The sequence below is a fragment of the Acanthopagrus latus genome, chromosome 10 (assembly GCF_904848185.1).
Source record: "Acanthopagrus latus isolate v.2019 chromosome 10, fAcaLat1.1, whole genome shotgun sequence".
NCBI lineage: Eukaryota > Metazoa > Chordata > Actinopteri > Spariformes > Sparidae > Acanthopagrus > Acanthopagrus latus.
Window position 1 is genome coordinate 7504084 of NC_051048.1, and position 14084 is coordinate 7518167.

Below are 14084 nucleotides of genomic sequence, written 5' to 3' on the forward strand. Positions count from 1 at the left end.
TTATTCCTCCTCTGGGCTGGGACTTAAGAAGCACACAGTGTTTGTGCTGATTTCAATATGGACACATTTGTTCACTTGCTCATTTACTGTGGTTGATTGTGTGTTAAAAGTATTTCCACCTCTACAATGTTTGAATGTCACAGGCGAGAGAGGAAATACCAGCAAGCAGTCCCTGTTTTAGCAAGTGAACCAGAGAATTGAACCATTAAAGGTCCAATATGTAGGAATTAGGGGCAGAGATGGAACATAGAGTTTCTAATTATTACATATAATATGAGACGAGGCGTATTCAGTTAGTCACGATTAGCAACCTTACTGCTAAAGTCCTTAAGCACTGGACCTTTTAATAAAGTCCTGTTTATAGCCTAGCTTGACAGTGCACAACTTAAACATCACCACTGTGACACAATCATGCATATTTTGATTAAACTGATCAAGCTACGTGTTTTGAAGTTAGAGTTGGAATCGCTTGGAACCAAAGTCGGTGCGTGAAGACGGACTGGTAAGCACATCAATCTAGTGTCCACGACAACGTTTGTATAGACTCATTTAGCCACTTGCTAGCAGCCACGGTTTTTAAGACAGGCAAGCACCTTATAATCAAATTGCGGAGCATTAAATCATGTATTTTATGCCATCGAACCAAATGTGTAAATAATGACCTTTTTTCAGACATTTAACCAAAAACCAATTAGATTTGAGTGAGCTGACTGAGTTCTGGGCTTTAGGACTCATTACTGCACCACTCTATTACACAATAATACAATGTAGATCTAGTTGTCAAGTGTTAATCCCAATATTTAACTCTCCTTCAATCAGTCTGGGAGTGACAGCAGGTTTATTTATGGAGCTTATGTGTTAGGGCCTCTACAATTTATTGGAACCTGACTGTCTTCAGGCAACACTGTGAATCTTAGCAGCAATGTCCTGTCTGGGCTCATTTGTCTGGTCTGCTGAGCCTCTCAGAGCAGTGTGTGTGTGTGTGTGGTACGTGTCACAGGAGTGCTGACCTTATCTCCTCCCACACACACACACCTTTTTATTTATTTACAATGGGAATACATGGAAAAAGGGAAAACAAACCTGCACGACCTGAGTCTCCGCCAGCAGGAGGAGCTCTAAGTAAAGGCAAACCACCAGCCGTGCCGCAGCGATGCACCACTCTCCACACCACTCTACACACTCTACACAACCCTCGGCTGGAGGTTCAGATGAGGTGAAATACTGTAAATAATCACAAAAGGAGAAAAGCGAGGCACTAAATTGGCCACCGAAGCACCTGCAGTGACCTGGCAGGAATCTCAGCCCAGAGGCACCGCCCCGTGTGCCGCTGCGCACCATCTAGGCAAGGCCTCTTGCAATGCACCACAAGCAACCTTCTTAAACGGGATACTCCACTTCTGTTGCTGAGGCATCTCCTGCTGGAAGAAGAGGGTGACTGGGAGGTTTGAGTATGCGGGGACACCAAGTTTACGCTGAATCACTCCGAAAAACTCCCCCGTTGTCAGGTGGCCTCCACTTTCTTTTCCTTGCTCCCTCTCCCACTCAGTCAGTCACTCACTTACTGGCTCCTTCTCGCCACAGAGGCCTTTCAACTTTTTCTTTCATCTGCCTCTGGAAAAGCCGCCTCAATCGTTCCAGCTGTTTGAAATTCCCTGGAGGGGGGCAAGCGAGCCAAATCCCCAACATTTCCAATTTATTGTTTAGTTTTTATCCATTAGCCACCTTTATCAATTTTAAAACACTTATCTGGTACTTTTAGCTAACTACGTGAGCTTTTTAGCCAGTCATTTTTTGCCAGCCATCTGACTTGACTGTGTTTAGCCGCCATTTTGCACGGTTTGCTTTTCACGTTCTTGCTAACTGTTTCAACAGTGCATCCATTGTGTTTTGCTAACCATTTTAAGTGTTTAGTTGTGACTTTTTAGTAAACCATTTGCAAAAGTGTAATTAATTTAATTTAGCTAACCATTTAAACAATTTTATTGAGTTATAAGTTAATTTTCACTGGACCAGTTTATTCATTTAATTTTGCCAATGATTTTGACTGTTTATTAATTAGTCTTAGCCCGCCATTTGACCTACATGCCTTTTAGCTACTGTACCCTGTTTGTCCATTACTTTACTAAGAATTTGAAATGTTCATCTGGACTTTTAGTTTCCTGAACTGTTCTTACAATTATTTTTGACTCAGTATTTAAACAACCACCCCTGCTGATGAAAAACCAACCTGATGTGAGTCAATGTTCACAGATGAGGCAATGCTTAAAGTTCTGTCACCTTAGATCAATTACTCTTAGCCGTTTGACCGCCATCACTTTTAGTTAGCTTACCCCATTCAACTATTACGAACTGACCATTTCTAATGTTTATACAGACCTTTAGCTATCTGAACTGCTTTTATAATTACTACTTATTAGCTTAAAATTTAATTTCTTTCTATTTTCTTTCTTGTTTCTTCGACGACATATTCCCAATTAGCATACACTGCCCATACTACACCTTTCAGATATAACCTCTGCATACGTCTACAATACGTATGTGTGCTGTCTGGGAAGCTATCCGGACTCCTGTAAGGTTGTGACGCCACTACTAGCTTAATAAGGATACTGAAACAAACATTTAATTTCATCACGTCAGGAGCTTTTGTTTGATCTCTTCTCACTGTAGTACATTTCCTTAGTTGGCTATAGTGCTGAAATGCTGTTTATTTTATATCATGTGGTTGTCATGTCAACACCCGTGGAGGTAAAGATCAGGAGTGTGACAACTGCAGAGGAAGAGCAGACGTAATGCAGATGTTGGTGCACAGAGATACGTGACATCAGCTTTTTCCAAAGGAGCCACACACATCAAACCAGTAACAAAGCTCATCCAATGAAATGTCGCCACATGTTTTGCTGGTCTGTGACAAACATGCTCCAAGGCAAATGTCATTGTGTTTGTATTTTATAAAAGTACCAACAGTCATTCACACAAAGATACTGCAATATCAATATTGAGGCCTCTTGTCAAAAATATTGTGATATTTGATTTTGGCACCCAGTTGCACCTTTTATAAAGTCCTTCTGAGGAGATGCCAAAATATTCATATATATATAATGTGTTGTGATAAAGACCAAAAATTTCCATTCAAAATGTACTAACCAAAGACTGATGAAAATACTCAAATTAATGAATGAGACTCATAAGTCAACTCTTTTACTAAGTGGACCTTTTATTAGTTTCTATTGTTTTGTGTTGTTTTTTGGGTGAGCTGTAAGTATTTTTGTTTGACAAAATGACCCAAAATGGCTCTTATTTAAATATATATCACTAAAAGTGAATCTCCTATCACAAACCCATGCTTCTGGTCACATATCGTCCAGGGATTACTCACTATGTTTGCTCACTTTGTGGCTCACGTGAAATCCATTCAAAATGTACGGGACAAAGACTAATGAAAATACTCAAATGAAGAGGGCTCTCTCCAGAAGACACATCAGGACCATTAGCACTAAAGATATGTGGCAGGTGATCCAAATGTCACAGCCTACATAAGGAGGAGCGCCCCAATCATGTTTGAGGCCACATAGCTGGATGAGCTACACACATTTTATGCTTGCTTTGATCGACTCAACAAAGATGTAAAGAACACTCTGCCTCAGGAGAACAGGACACCTAACTTATAAAAGACAACACCCCTGCATGCCTGGACCCTCACCTGTATGCTTTCAGAACCAGCAGATCCACAGAGGATGCCATATCCACTGCCCTTCATTCAGTTTTCACACAACTTGAAAATAAAAGCAGCTCCATCAGGATGCTATTTGTTGACTTCAGCTCAGCACTGAATACAATCTCACCCATCAGGCTGATTGGAAAACTTCAGACACTGGGCTTGACTGCCACTCTTTGCAAATGGATATTTAGACTTCCTAACAAGTAGAACCCAGAAAGTACGGATTGGCGGCCAGACCTCCTTAACTTTAGCACTCAGCACTGGAGCCCCCCAGAGCTGTGTGCTCACCCCCCTACTGTTTACACTGTGCACCCATGATTGCACTCCTAGACATCAAGAGAACAACCAACTGTTCAACATTGGCAAAACCATGGAGCTGATTGTTGAATTTTTAAAAATGGAATCAAAGACACACTTCCCTGTCTACATCAGTGGAGCTGAGGTGGAAGAGTTTTATGTTCCTAGGAATCACCATGATAGAGAACCTGTCATCACACATCAACACCCTGACCGACCAGATCATCATTGGCACCCATCTTCAGAGCATCACTGATATTGGTGAAGTGAGATGTCTGCAGAGAGCCCAAAGGATATTTCAAGATGACACCCAACAAGCCACAGTTTTCTTAAACCTGCTGTCGCTGGGCAAAAGCTACAAAAGTATCCGCTGCTGTACCACCAGATTACGGAGCAGCTTCATTTCTAAGGCTGCAAGACTCCTAAATTCAGCCTCCATACTCCCCCTTTAAAAAATATTTTTCTCTGATGGAGCTCAAAAAGGACTCAAACTCAATTTCTATTTTTGCGACCCTGGCATTGTTTATGATAAACAAACACAACCCTTAAGTATATAAGTTTAATTTAATAGACACTTATTAGAATACATTTTGGATCAATGTCAGCATTGTGGTAATCAAAATACAGCAAAGACACAGAAAATGCTACCTTTTAGGGGTTTTGGATGTTATAATACTCACACAGACAAACACAAAAAAAGTAAAAAGCACAAGAAAATACTAATAATGACACTCAGGAAAATATTTCATTTTATCACGGGAAAAGCTTTTATTTGGTCCCATCATTGTAAGACATCGCCTCCGTTGGTTTTAATGTGTTAATGCTGTTTATTGTACATAATGTGGTCATCATGTTGACACCTGTGATGCTGAAGATCAGTTGTTAGTCGGAGGGCTGCAGAGGAAGAGCAGATACAGATACAGGTGAGTATATAGACGAGAAGGCATGAGCTTAAATGTTACCTTGCATTATGGTAAGTCCGAGTTTTCTATGGGATGTTCAGTCGGATCCTAATTCTGTCTCAATTTAATTTTGAGCAGATGAACAGATGTTTATTTAATTATCACTGCAAAAATAAATGAAAGCTAATTAAATAGCTTGTCCTGAGAACAGATATGTTGATCATTGACTGAGGAACACGTGAGCATCATGCTGTCAACTTAAATATTTCTCTTATAAGATTAAAAAAGAGAAAGAGAAAGAAACAAATTGGGAATTGACTGATTACAGAAGTTGACTACAGATTAAAAAAAAAGATAAAACAACATTAAAAAACTGACTACTTCACAAACTATCGTTCACTAACTCACATGCACATTTTTTAAAATTTGCCTTGTTATCTCTTTTTACTCCAATAGTACACAGAATTTCTGTATAATTAAAGGTGTGCAGGTATTCACACATGATATATAGGTACAAGGTTAAGAAGAATCAATGGCAAAAGTAATGGTTGCATACTGACTTCAAACAACAGAGGGTATGTAAAAAGACAAGACAGAGAAAGCATTTTGACCAGATGATGATCCAACTCAGATCGAGTATATTTTGTGTCCAGGCATGCAGTTTTTCACGCATAAATCATTGGAAAAGTATGAGAAGAAATGATGTATACATGTGACTCACAGGAAAGAAGTTGTGAAGGATTCTGCCATTTCAGGTGTTTACTTAAGAGGCTTAGGCTCAGCCTCATCCTTCTTGGGCTCATCCTTCTTGGGCTCATCCTTCTTGGGCTCATCCTTCTTGGGCTCATCCTTCTTGGGCTCATCTTTCTTGGGCTCATCTTTCTTGAGCTCACCATTCACGGACTCATCACCTTCGGAATCCTCATCCATGTCGGGCTCATCACCTTCGGAATCCTCGTCCATGTCGGGCTCATCACCTTCGGAATCCTCGTCCATGTCGGGCTCATCACCTTCGGAATCCTCGTCCATGTCGGGCTCATCACCTTCGGAATCCTCGTCCATGTCGGGCTCATCACCTTCGGAATCCTCGTCCATGTCGGGCTCATCACCTTCGGAATCCTCGTCCATGTCGGGCTCATCATCCTTGGAATCCTCGTCCATGTCGGGCTCATCACCTTCGGAATCCTCGTCCTTCACTTCAGCGACATCCAAATTTGGCTTTGGCACTTCAGCTTTAACCTCATCATTGATGGCTGTTAGAAAGACATGTAATTGCATCCATTGAGAAAGGACAGATACTCAAACAGTTGTCCGTTTAGTCAAAGAACTTATCCCGTTTTGTAATTCTTTATAGAGAAATCACACAAAGCATCAATGTGTATGACACATGTAGTGCACATGCTCCTTGATACATGACATCAGAGTTTATCATCTAGTTACCTTTGGGTTTAGCAGAATCATCTGCTGATGGTGCGGCACTGATCGCTGCCACAAAAGCACAGGCCAGCAGGAGAATTTGGATCTTCATTTTCTGAAAGGAAACATCAGAACATACAAAAAGACTGTGAAATGGTCCGTGAGTAGTTAGCAACAGATGCTGTTCAGTCTGTGGGTCTGAATAAAGAGTTAAAAAAAGATGCTGTATTTACCTTCAGTTTTCAGTAGCTCTCAGGTCCACAGAACTTCAACTCAAGTCAGGAGTGTTTTGACTTTCCAACTGATGCAACTTCAATATATATGTGCTTCTCAGCTAAGAATGTTTGTTCATTAACAAAGCTCAACCAATGAAAAGTCACCACATGTTTTGCTGGTCTGTGACAAACATGCTCCAAGGCAAATGTCATCGTGTTTGTATTTTATAAAAGTACCAACAGTCATTCGCGTAAACATGCAGCATTGTCTACATTGAAGTCTTATCATGATATTCGATTTTGTCGCCCAGTTGCACCTTTTATGAAATCCTTCTGAAGAGATGTCAAAACATTCAGATATATATCATGTGTTGTGATATAGACCACAAATTTGGCAAATTTTGTCTTGACTTCAGTCAGATTCAGTTCATGACAACAATATAGCCAGTATTCATGACAGTAAAAAATGCTCATGAAAAAATGTAATGATTGTATATTTTTGTATATCATTCAAAAAAACAGGATGAATCTATTCCTCAAGTTATTTTAATCATTGAAAGACCAGGCTTAAGTTATTTGTTTTTTTATTCATCTCCATGTCCTCTACGATGAAGGATCAAAACATAACTCGCTGGAGGGAGATAGTTGATTGTGAAGTCTCATCCCCAGGCCTTAAAAAACGGATATTAACCCAGAGCGGCCAACCCAGGTTTTTAATATTTGACAATAAACTATCTTGTGTAAAGAAGCAACAATCATATATAGCGTTTGGAAAAAAAAGCTACTTTATAAGAAGTCTGTAGGTATGTTCTGATCAGATTTGATGGTTATCGGCTGGGTGATAGAAGCAACGTAATTTGGCACACAGAGTTATGTGACATCAGCTTTTTCCAAAGGAGCCACACACATCAAACCAGTAACAAAGCTCATCCAATGAAATGTCGCCACATGTTTTGCTGGTCTGTGACAAACATGCTCCAAGGCAAATGTCATTGTGTTTGTATTTTATGAAAGTACCAACAGTCATTTGCACAAAGATGCTGCAGTATCAATATTGAGATCTCAGGTCAAGAATATTGTGATATTTGATTTTGTTGCCAGTCGCACCTTTCATGAAGTCCTTCTGAGGAGATGTCAGAATATTCAGATATATATCATATGTTGTGTTATAGACCAAAAATTTGGCAAATTTTGTCTTCACTTGTATAAAATGACCATATTTAGTGTTTATCATTTCAAAACCGGGGTGAATCTATTTCCCAAGTTATTTCAACTATTGCAAGACCAGGCTTCATTTTTTTCTTTTTATATTTATCTCCATGTATCCTATGTTAAGGATCAAAATGTAACTCCCTGGAGGAAGATAGTTGATTGTGAACTCTCATCCCCAGGCCTTCAAATACTGACATTAACTCCGAGCAGCCAACCCAAGGTTTTTAGTATTTGACAATAAACTATGGTGTGTCAAGAAGCCACAATCAAAGATAGTGTTTGGAAAAAAAAATCTACTTCATAAGGAGTCTGTAGGTGTGTGTTCCAGTCAGATTTGATGGACATTGGCTGGGTGATAGAAGCGACGTATCACAGAGATACATGACATCACCTTTTTTTCCAAAGGAGCCATACGCGTCAAACCAGTAACAAAGCTCATACAGTACAAAGCTCATCCAATGAAAAGTTTCCACGTGTTTTGCTAGTCTGTGACAAACATGCCCCAGGACAAATGTCACTGTGTTCATATTTTGCAAAAGTACCAATAGTCATCCCTACTATATTGTTGCAGTATCAATCTCAAGGTATTTGATGAAAGATAATGTGACATTTGATTTTAAATGATATTATACAAACATTGGTTTTACAACTTTAAAAGAATCCTACTCAAACAATTGCCATTACAGGGAGGATGCACAACTATGATTTGGTAAAAGTGTCCATCAAAATACTGCATCACCAAGTGCAGTCCAAAGTTAAAGGTCCGCTTTGTAAGAAAATGGATTTCTGAATATCATTCCCAAATTATCAGACACTGATGCTTCGGAATCGTACGTCGGGTCGGCTGCCACCCCAAAGTGTCAGTATTTGATGAGCTCGGAATGAGACTCATGAGTCAACTCTTTTACTAAGTGGACTTTTTATTAGTTTTTATTGTTTTGTGTTGTTTTTTGGGTAAGCTGTATCTTCAAAGTATTTTTTTTGGACGATACAAACAGCCAAAACGACTCTGAGTTAAAAACATATCACCAAAAATGAATCTCCTATCATAAACCTGTTTCTTCCCCAAACATCTCTCTGGAAGGACAAGCTTCTGATGACATATCTTCCAGGGATTACTCACTATGTTTGCTCACTTTGCGGCTGCGTGAAATCCATTCAAAATGTACGGGACAAAGACTAATGAAAATACTCAAATGAAGAGGGCTCTCTCCAGAAGACACATCAGGACCATTAGCACTAAAGATATGTGGCAGGTGATTCAAAATGTCACAGCCTACATAAGGAGGAGCGCCCCAATCATGTTTGAGGCCACATAGCTGGATGAGCTACACACATTTTATGCTTGCTTTGATCGACTCAACAAAGATGTAAAGTAGACTCTGCCTCAGGGGGACATGACACTGTTAGTAACCACAGCGGATGTCAGAAGACTCACACCTGCCAATCAGCAAGCTCATGTTATTACTGGCATTTTTACCATCTTACTCTCAAAGGAGACTCTCCCCACCTTCCTCAGGACAGCCACCATACTCCCTGTACCAAAAAAGTCTGCAGTGTCTACTCTTAATGACTACCATCCTGTGGCTCTCACCTCCACCTTGGTGAAGAGAGTTGAGAAACTGGTTGTCCAACATATCAAAGACAACATCCCCGCCAGCCTGGACGCTCACCTGTATGCTTTCAGAACCAGCAGATCCACAGAGGATGCCATATCCACTGCCCTTGACTCAGTTTCCACACAACTTGAAAATAAAAGCAGCTCCATCAGGATGCTATTTGTTGACTTCAACTCAGCACTGAATACAATCTTACCCATCAGGCTGATTGGAAAACTTCAGACGCTGGGCTTGACTGCCACTCTTTGCAAATGGATATTTAGACTTCCTAACAAGTAGAACCCAGAAAGTACGGATTGGCAGCCAGACCTCCTTAACTTTAGCACTCAGCACTGGAGCCCGCCCAGGGCTGTGTGTTCACCCCCCTACTGTTTACACTGTACACCCATGATTGAGCTTCCATACATCAAAAAAACTTTAAAGTGACGTACACGGATGACACCTCCGTCGTTGGCCACATTACTAACAAGGATGAGAGTTCCTATCAGGAGGAAATCAGCAATCATGCAGACTGGTGCACAGAGAACAATCAACTGTTCAACATTGGCAAAAACCATGGAGCTGATTGTTGATTGAAGAGTTTTAAGTTCCTAGGAATCATGCGCAAATGCTTGATTGCAGTTGTTGCTGCAAAGGGTGGCACAACCAGTTTTTAGGCTTGGGGGGAAATTACCTTTTTTACACAGGGCCAGGTTAGTTTGGATAGTTTATTTCCCTTAATAAATGAAATCATCATTTAAAAACTGTATTCAGTATTTTCTCAGGTTATCTTTGCCTTATAGTAAAATTTCTTTGATGATCTGAAACATGCAAACACGACAAATAAGCGATAACAAATCTGTCAGGGGGCAAATACTTTTTCACAGCGCTGTATAAGTTTAATTTAATGGACACCTTTTAGAATTCATTTTGGATCAATTTCAGGTTTGTGGGAATTAAAACATAGCAAAGATACAGAAAATGCTACCTTTGGGGTTTCGGATGTAATAATACTCCACAGAATAATAATACACAGAAAAACACTTAATGAGTAAAAAGCACAAGAAAATACTAATAATGACACTCAGGCAAATACTTCAGTTCATCACTTTTATTTGATCCCATCCCTGTAAGACATCGCCTCAGCTGGTTTTAATGCGCTGTCATGTCGTGGTGGTCATCATGTTGACACCCATGAAGCTGAAGATCAGTTGTTAGTCGGAGGGCTGCAGAGGAAGAGCAGATACAGATACAGGTGAGTATATAGACGAGAAGGCATGAGCTTAAATGTTACCTTGCATTCTGGTAAGTCCGAGTTTTCTATGGGATGTTCAGTCGGATCCTAATTCTGTCTCAATTTACATTTGAGCAGAAAAACAGATGTTTATGTACTTATCACTACAAAAATAAATGAAAGCTAATTAAGTAGCTTGTCCTGAGAACAGATATGTTGATCATTGAGCGAGGAACACGTGAGCATCACGCTGCCAACTTAAATATTTGTCTTATAAGATTAAAAAAGAGAAAGAGAAAGAAACAAATTGGGAATTGACTGATTACAGAAGTTGACTACAGGTAAAAAAAAAAAAGATAAAACCACATTAAAAAACTGACTACTTCACAAACTATCATTCACTAACTCACATGCACATTATTTTAAATTTGCCTTGTTATCTCTTTTTACTCCAATAGTACACAGAATTTCTGTATAATTAAAGGTGTGCAGGTATTCACACATGATATATAGGTACAAGGTTAAGAAGAATCAATGGCAAAAGTAATGGTTGCATACTGACTTCAAACAACAGAGGGTATGTAAAAAGACAAGACAGAGAAAGCATTTTGACCAGATGATGATCCAACTCAGATCGAGTATATTTTGTGTCCAGGCATGCAGTTTTTCACGCATAAATCATTGGAAAAGTATGAGAAGAAATGATGTATACATGTGACTCACAGGAAAGAAGTTGTGAAGGATTCTGCCATTTCAGGTGTTTACTTAAGAGGCTTAGGCTCAGCCTCATCCTTCTTGGGCTCATCCTTCTTGGGCTCATCCTTCTTGGGCTCATCCTTCTTGGGCTCATCCTTCTTGGGCTCATCCTTCTTGGGCTCATCCTTCTTGGGCTCATCTTTCTTGGGCTCATCTTTCTTGAGCTCACCATTCACGGACTCATCACCTTCGGAATCCTCGTCCATGTCGGGCTCATCACCTTCGGAATCCTCGTCCATGTCGGGCTCATCACCTTCGGAATCCTCGTCCATGTCGGGCTCATCATCCTTGGAATCCTCGTCCATGTCGGGCTCATCACCTTCGGAATCCTCGTCCATGTCGGGCTCATCACCTTCGGAATCCTCGTCCATGTCGGGCTCATCATCCTTGGAATCCTCGTCCATGTCGGGCTCATCACCTTCGGAATCCTCGTCCATGTTGGGCTCATCATCCTTGGAATCCTCGTCCATGTCGGGCTCATCATCTTCAGAATCCTCATCCTTCACTTCAGCGACATCCAAATTTGGCTTTGGCACTTCAGCTTTAACCTCATCATTGATGGCTGTTAGAAAGACATGTAATTGCATCCACTGAGAAAGGACAGATACTCAAACAGTTGTCCGTTTAGTCAAAGAACTTATCCCGTTTTGTAATTCTTTATAGAGAAATCACACAAAGCATCATTGTGTATGACACATGTAGTGCACATGCTCCTTGATACATGACATCAGAGTTTATCATCTAGTTACCTTTGGGTTTAGCAGAATCATCTCCTGATGGTGCGGCACTGATCGCTGCCACAAAAGCACAGGCCAGCAGGAGAATTTGGATCTTCATTTTCTGAAAGGAAACATCAGAACATACAAAAAGACTGTGAAATGGTCCGTGAGTAGTTAGAAACAGATGCTGTTCAGTCTGTGGGTCTGAATAAAGAGTTAAAAAAAGATGCTGTATTTACCTTCAGTTTTCAGTAGCTCTCAGGTCCACAGAACTTCAACTCAAGTCAGGAGTGTTTTGACTTTCCAACTGATGCAACTTCAATATATATGTGCTTCTCAGCTAAGAATGTTTGTTCATTAACAAAGCTCAACCAATGAAAAGTCACCACATGTTTTGCTGGTCTGTGACAAACATGCTCCAAGGCAAATGATGTAACGCACAGCCACCTTTCGAGCAGAGACACGTAGTGACACCGAGGATCACGTAAACAACTGTATTTTATTTCATATTCATTTTTCTTGTTAAAGACTGATCGGATGGAAATTATGTTTGGAAGTCCCTCTGTGAATGCATGAGAAAGCCTGCTGGCATTTAATGTAGAGCCTTGGCTTTTGATTGAGTACTCCCTTAAATCACACTATAATGTAAGAGTCTGAGGACATTAACATATTTTTTTTTCCTTTGGAAAAAATGTATCTCGTCATAAGCCGGCAACTAAATCAGGACTTGCTAACTTTCAGACACTCTTATGCTATTATATGCCAGCAGTTGGTACGACTATGGCTACGAATGTGAGAATTGTTTGACTTATAACAGCTAATAACTCTTTTTCAACTCTTACTGTTTTTGGCCAATGCTCTGAGGCAAATTAACTGATCTGGTTTCAAATGATGATGTGGAAGGTGAAGAGCATGTCTGGAGTAATTACCCTGCATTGGGATTCTTGATAAAGATCAGTTGCTTAATTGAAAACATTTTTGAAGTGACTCATTTTACCTATATAAATGAATTTTACTGACCAGACTGAAAAAAGTGTGTGTTCATAGGTATAAATATGAAATATAAAATGTCACTCGTAGCGACAAAGAGCAAGTAAAAGAGAGTAAATCTGTTGGGTTATTCAGAGCACCACGCTCTCTTGTTTCATGAACACAAATAGCAGTCCTAGATAAAAACGATAACTGAATGTTGAATTTACAAATCAAAAATACTGAAGTTATCATAGAGGTATGCCTCCATGTCTCCTCTTGTGCTTTTGATTTTTGAAAGGCCAAAAATAGCCACAACCTTTCAAAGTCATAGCATAGGCCTCATAGTATTTTTCTCACTAAAACCCTATGACGGCTATACTGCCTCAACATTTACAAAAGCTGCAAAGCGGAGTTTTAGCGGACGGTCAAGTTGGCATTGGTTGTCGATCCCAGAGATGGAGAGATGGAGGCGGAAGCCTCAACATTGATCAGTGCTTGCTGTTTGACTCTCATCCTTAAACCCATCAGGCTGAGACCAATGAAAGCCATGTGAACAGTTTGAAGCAGCTTCAACTTGCAAAAATCCTGATGTAGCATAGCACTGCGGTTAAATTAGGATCTGTGTTTACATCACCAGTGAATTGTGTTCACATGTGCTCTCTTCGAGGGAAGCGATCACCATTACTAATGTGGAACTTACCAGCACTATACTCAAGGAAGTATCAGCGTTACATCAGACACAGCAACAGCTTCTAACCTGATGTCGAAGTTACATCTAAAGTTTTACCAAACATGTCTTCATAGACAGAAAACCGGTTTCTGCCACTGAGTCTCTACAAATTTACACAACATCACTGTATGTTCTTTGTCCAGGACATGCCTGGAGCTGAATTTTAACATTTCTGATGTTTGTTTTTGACTCGTGGCTCCACCGCTGGATGACACGTCAGTCGATGTGTCTCTCACAGAGTTGAAGGAAGTATTAAGAGCCTCTTCTTAAAGGTCATATTGATGACATTTTTATGTAGATACATCAATTTAA

At 40.1% G+C, this 14084-nt stretch overlaps 1 protein-coding gene across 2 annotated transcripts; it reads right to left on the minus strand.

The window, feature by feature from the left end:
* Window positions 1–4584: 4584 nt before the first annotated feature.
* LOC119026655 (nucleolin-like) lies at window positions 4585–14084 on the minus strand. 2 transcript variants are annotated; one of them, XM_037111109.1, is made up of 5 exons: window positions 12310–14084; window positions 12101–12191; window positions 11539–11913; window positions 5642–6095; window positions 4585–4912 (listed from the first exon to the last, which is right to left on the minus strand). In XM_037111109.1, the coding sequence occupies exons 2-4, from the start codon at window positions 12186–12188 to the stop codon at window positions 5680–5682; spliced, it is 879 nt and encodes a 292-aa protein (XP_036967004.1). In that variant the 5' UTR covers window positions 12189–12191; window positions 12310–14084; the 3' UTR covers window positions 4585–4912; window positions 5642–5679. The 2 variants fall into 2 exon arrangements, with proteins under 2 accessions (XP_036967004.1, XP_036967003.1); XM_037111108.1 differs by having other exon boundaries at window positions 4586–4912; window positions 12101–14084.

Bases quoted from the DNA above. Each gene is read 5' to 3' on its own strand.
- LOC119026655 (XM_037111109.1), bottom strand. From the start codon at position 12,188: ATGAAGATCCAAATTCTCCTGCTGGCCTGTGCTTTTGTGGCAGCGATC. The intron at 11,914-12,100 runs GTAACTAGATGA...TCTTTCTAACAG, and splicing joins TGATTCTGCTAAACCCAAAG to CCATCAATGATGAGGTTAAA. The intron at 6,096-11,538 runs GTGATGAGTCCG...AGGATTCCGAAG, and splicing joins CATGGACGAGGATTCCGAAG to GTGATGAGCCCGACATGGAC.